Source organism: Otolemur garnettii, unplaced genomic scaffold (assembly GCF_000181295.1).
Source record: "Otolemur garnettii isolate 467f Iridium unplaced genomic scaffold, OtoGar3 scaffold00128, whole genome shotgun sequence".
In the NCBI taxonomy this organism is placed as follows: Eukaryota; Metazoa; Chordata; class Mammalia; order Primates; family Galagidae; genus Otolemur; species Otolemur garnettii.
This window is the reverse complement of record NW_003852523.1, coordinates 3,250,823-3,254,603: the sequence shown is the minus strand read 5'-3', so window position 1 is coordinate 3,254,603 and position 3,781 is coordinate 3,250,823. Positions and strand designations below refer to the sequence as shown.

Genomic DNA, 3,781 nt, shown 5'->3' with positions numbered 1-3,781 from the left:
CATCTTGACATTGTTGGCTTACATGGCCCATCTGACTATGACTCATCTTTAAAGCTGAAATAAAAATTGTTAGAAAAATATTTTGATTGATAATGAAAGTTTTTTTAAACAAAAAGCTGAAGATACTTGCTAACTTAAATCCAGTCCTTTCACTGTGAAAGTTTTGGTTTTGAATGTGATTTGCCGTGTTGTGAAGCGCAGCATACTAGAACCACATGAGGCCACGGCCATGAAGTCATGCTGTCTGCGAGACGCTGCCCGACAGCCCCTGCTGAAAAGCACAGTGGTAACTATTAATTTTTTCATGGCTAAGCATGACAGAACTTTATTATGGAGCAGGGAGAGAGCAAGTTAACACTCCTTTCTCATTAAGGCCTTGGTCAGTAAGTCTGCTCCTCCACACCAAGTCAACCCTTGCTGGAAGACGAAGCCCCACCCTCATTATGAGTGAATGAAATCAAAGTTGAATGCAGCTCTGCAACCCTAGTGGGCCTCTTTGCTGTCCAAAGCCATGGCTGAGACCACAGACTTGGGGTCCTCTGTTGGGGAGTAGCAGTCAAGGGCACTGGCCCAAGTTTTACTGAAAAATTGGGGTTCCGCGCATAAGGGGAGGGTACAGAGCACCCATCAGTCCAAACTCCACGCCCTGTGACATCTTTCTGCCAGAGCCACAGAGGAGGAGTCTGGCCCCTGTGGCTTTGCAAGTGGCCACCTAGTTCTGAGTCTGCATCTTTCCCATCTCTCAAGATACAGTTTCCTTAATCCAGATCAATTACTATGTGAGGACTGCTCTAAAAGTCAGTTTTGTTTTTCCAACTAAAGCCTGGATGCCTTCCAACCCAATTTTTATAATTAACTTCAATGAGAAGAGCTATGTAAAAACCTGCTGGTGAGCACTGCCATCTTCTAGATGAAAGGCAGCTGTGAACACCTGCACAAGCACGGCTCCTCAAGGCCATGCTCGGGTCTCGCTCTGAGCACAAGCCCAGGTGACAGCACTGCCAGCAGGCCTCTAAGAAGGAAAAACTGCTTTTGGGGACATCAATCCTTTAGCTCCCTGATACAGAAAGAGAAATAGGAGCCCCATGGCTTGGAAGAATTCATGCCCGATGCAGATGGCAGCAGGGCTCAGTGCAGGGCTGGATCCTAGGCGAGAGCCAAGGGGCGCTGGCTCCCAGAAGACACTTTGGGCTTGCCGTAGAGGTAGGAAAACAGGGAAGGACATGAAGTGAGGGGGTGAAAAGCAAGCCCCCCAGGGCAAAGAGCCTCTTTTCCCCTCACCTGTCCATTCCCCCAGCTGAGTACATGTAGAAAAACTATGGTATTGCAGATTCTGTTCCAAGAATCATCCCTATTGGTAATCTGCCAAATGCCCGTGGGACTTGGGGGTGAAGCCCTACATGCTTCAAAAAGAAAACAGACTGCTAGACTAGAAATAACCAAAAAACCCACCACCCAGAATAGCAAACACAGCAGTGAGTACCAAAGTTCTGCGTGAACTGACAGCTGACTAGAAGTGTGATTCCACACAGTAACGGTGCTCATCAGTTTATTCAGAGTTGTGGACCAGCGTGCTCTCCTCAGCTTCTCCAAGGTTCCTACACTAATGGGAACCACTGAAGTTACCCAACGTGTGGAAGCCCAGAGCTCTGGCATGCTACTGCAGAAGACTCAACTAAGACGTCCAGGGCTCCTGGTGGAAGGGACGAGGAAGCAGCAGCTCACGTTCAGAACCTCATATGCACAAGTTACAGAACTTATGAAATGATAAAAGGCCCTACGTTCTTAAAGTTATAATTTATAGAATATTCTATATAAAAGCAGTCTTTAAAAAGGGACTCTGCTATTGTCCTCAGAAGAAATCCATAGCTGTGGGCCTCCTCTTTGGAGTGGTGGTCAGCGGTTTCTTGGCCACCAGTGGAGTGCTGGCAGGTGAGCTCGGTGGGGTCTTCAGAACTCCATGTAAGGGCTTCTGTGCGGGGTTGAAGGCCACTCGGGAGAGGCCAGTGGGGCTGACCAAGAGACTCTTGTCTGTCTTCTTGAATTCTGTCTCAATTGAAAGTAATGCACCCTGTTAACTGAGTGTGACTTCTGTCCCTTCTAGCTGCTTTGGGTTTGACCCTCCCTCCCTCACTTGCCACCACAAGACCCTAAAAAGAGTGGGCCCTGCAGTGTGCAGAGTTGCCCAGGTGTCCATTAGCTCTTCCCAGCGACACGGCCCAGGGTCAACTGCTGGCCTGTAAGAGGAGTCTTTCCTTGGGGAGGATTCATCGCTCCCACTTTCCCCAGTTCTAAAGACAAAGCCTTGCTGGCTGAGGTCAGCTTCTCAGGTCCTCCAAGAGTCCCACCTCTCTGAACACCTCATGGCTATGGTCCCCAACAAGAGCCAGGACTTAAACTTATCATAGTATTTTTAAAAACTGTGGTTTCTTTTGAAACAATACATGGACAGTACTAATACGAAAACTATCAAAACAGGGCTATCCTTTCTCTTCACCCTGCCTCCAGGAAGCAGGAGGTTCTGAATTTTAACAGCAAGGCAGCCACAGCTGACGGACTCAGAATCTCAGGCGGCCGCGGCCTAAAGTATTGAGGAGGTGCTTAGGAACATGGTCTTCAGATCCTGTCTTACCAGGTAACCTCTCAAGAGGTTCCAGGAAATCTGGCACCTACTGCCAACACCGCCCTCACAGCTCTGCAGGAAAAAGGGACACACAGACAAGTGCTCACTTCTGACTCAGAAGCTGGCAGGGAGTGAAGTCCTTGACCTCATGGCCCAGGCTCCTGGCAGAGCCTGCCTTCTGTGGGAATGCACACTGTCCCGGGCCAAGCCTGTGCCTGTGCTCAGGGGAAGGTCTTCTAAAAGGAAATCCTAACTCACCTGCGGTCATGTTTCTGTTCAACCCAAAGGTGACTTTTTTGGAGCTAGATGGTGTCTTGTTCAGCTATAAAAAAACAAACAAAACAAAAAAAACAAAAGGAGTAACACAAAAAGAATTCTTAGGCTCCTTGTCAGAGATTTTTCTAAAGAAGTTGCCCAGGAGGGAAAGTTTTTATACTCTGTTGCTTACTGACTGGGACACACGCAGAGGCCAAAGGGACAGTGGCCTGGTCCCACAACTTAAAACTAAATGTCCCACTCCTGGGTCTTTTTTTTTTGAGAGAGTCCACTTTGTTGCCTTTGTCATGAAGTGGAGTCACAGCTCACAGCAACCTCAAACTTTTTGGCTCAAGCGATCCTCTCGCCTCAGCTTCCTGAATATCTATCTATAGTCACCACCACAATGCCTGGCTCATTTTAGAGATGGGGTCTTAAACTCCTGATCTCAAGCAGTCCACCCACCTCGGCCTCCCAGAGTGCTGGGATCACAGGCATGAGCCACCACGCCCGGCCCCCTAGAGTGCTAGGATCACAGGCGTGAGCCACCATGCCCGGCCCCCCAGAGTGCTGGGATCACAGGCGTGAGCCACTGCGCTGGCCTCTCCTGGGTCTTGTTGGGACTGGCCTGTGGCTTCCATAAAGCCTTTTTGGTGGGCGCTCACTTCCCCAGTGCCCCCACTGCAGTTGCCACTTTATCAGAGCAAATAAGATAAGGATGTTTGAAATCTTCTCAACAGGAAAAACATTCTCCACTGAAAAACTGTTACTATAATTGTTACTAACTTTTCATTCATTTTGACCAAGAGTTGTGAAGTTTTAACTTGAAGATTCTATGAAGTTGATTACATCAACAAAGGAATCTAACTTCCACAGGTAACGAATATGAACTCTACAGCTTTC

General features: G+C 48.3%; 1 protein-coding gene across 2 annotated transcripts in view; it reads right to left on the bottom strand.

The window, feature by feature from the left end:
* Positions 1–1,532: 1,532 nt before the first annotated feature.
* The window catches only part of RRP1B (ribosomal RNA processing 1B), a 29,190-nt gene continuing 26,941 nt past the window's right edge, over positions 1,533–3,781 (bottom strand). For both annotated transcript variants that reach the window (XM_003798079.3, XM_012810338.2), the window contains exons 15-16: positions 2,882–2,945; positions 1,533–2,046 (exon numbers count right to left, since the gene is read on the bottom strand). In XM_003798079.3, the coding sequence (XP_003798127.1) occupies positions 1,853–2,046; positions 2,882–2,945 (258 nt within the window). In that variant the 3' untranslated portion in view covers positions 1,533–1,852. The remainder of the gene's footprint in view (positions 2,047–2,881; positions 2,946–3,781) is intronic.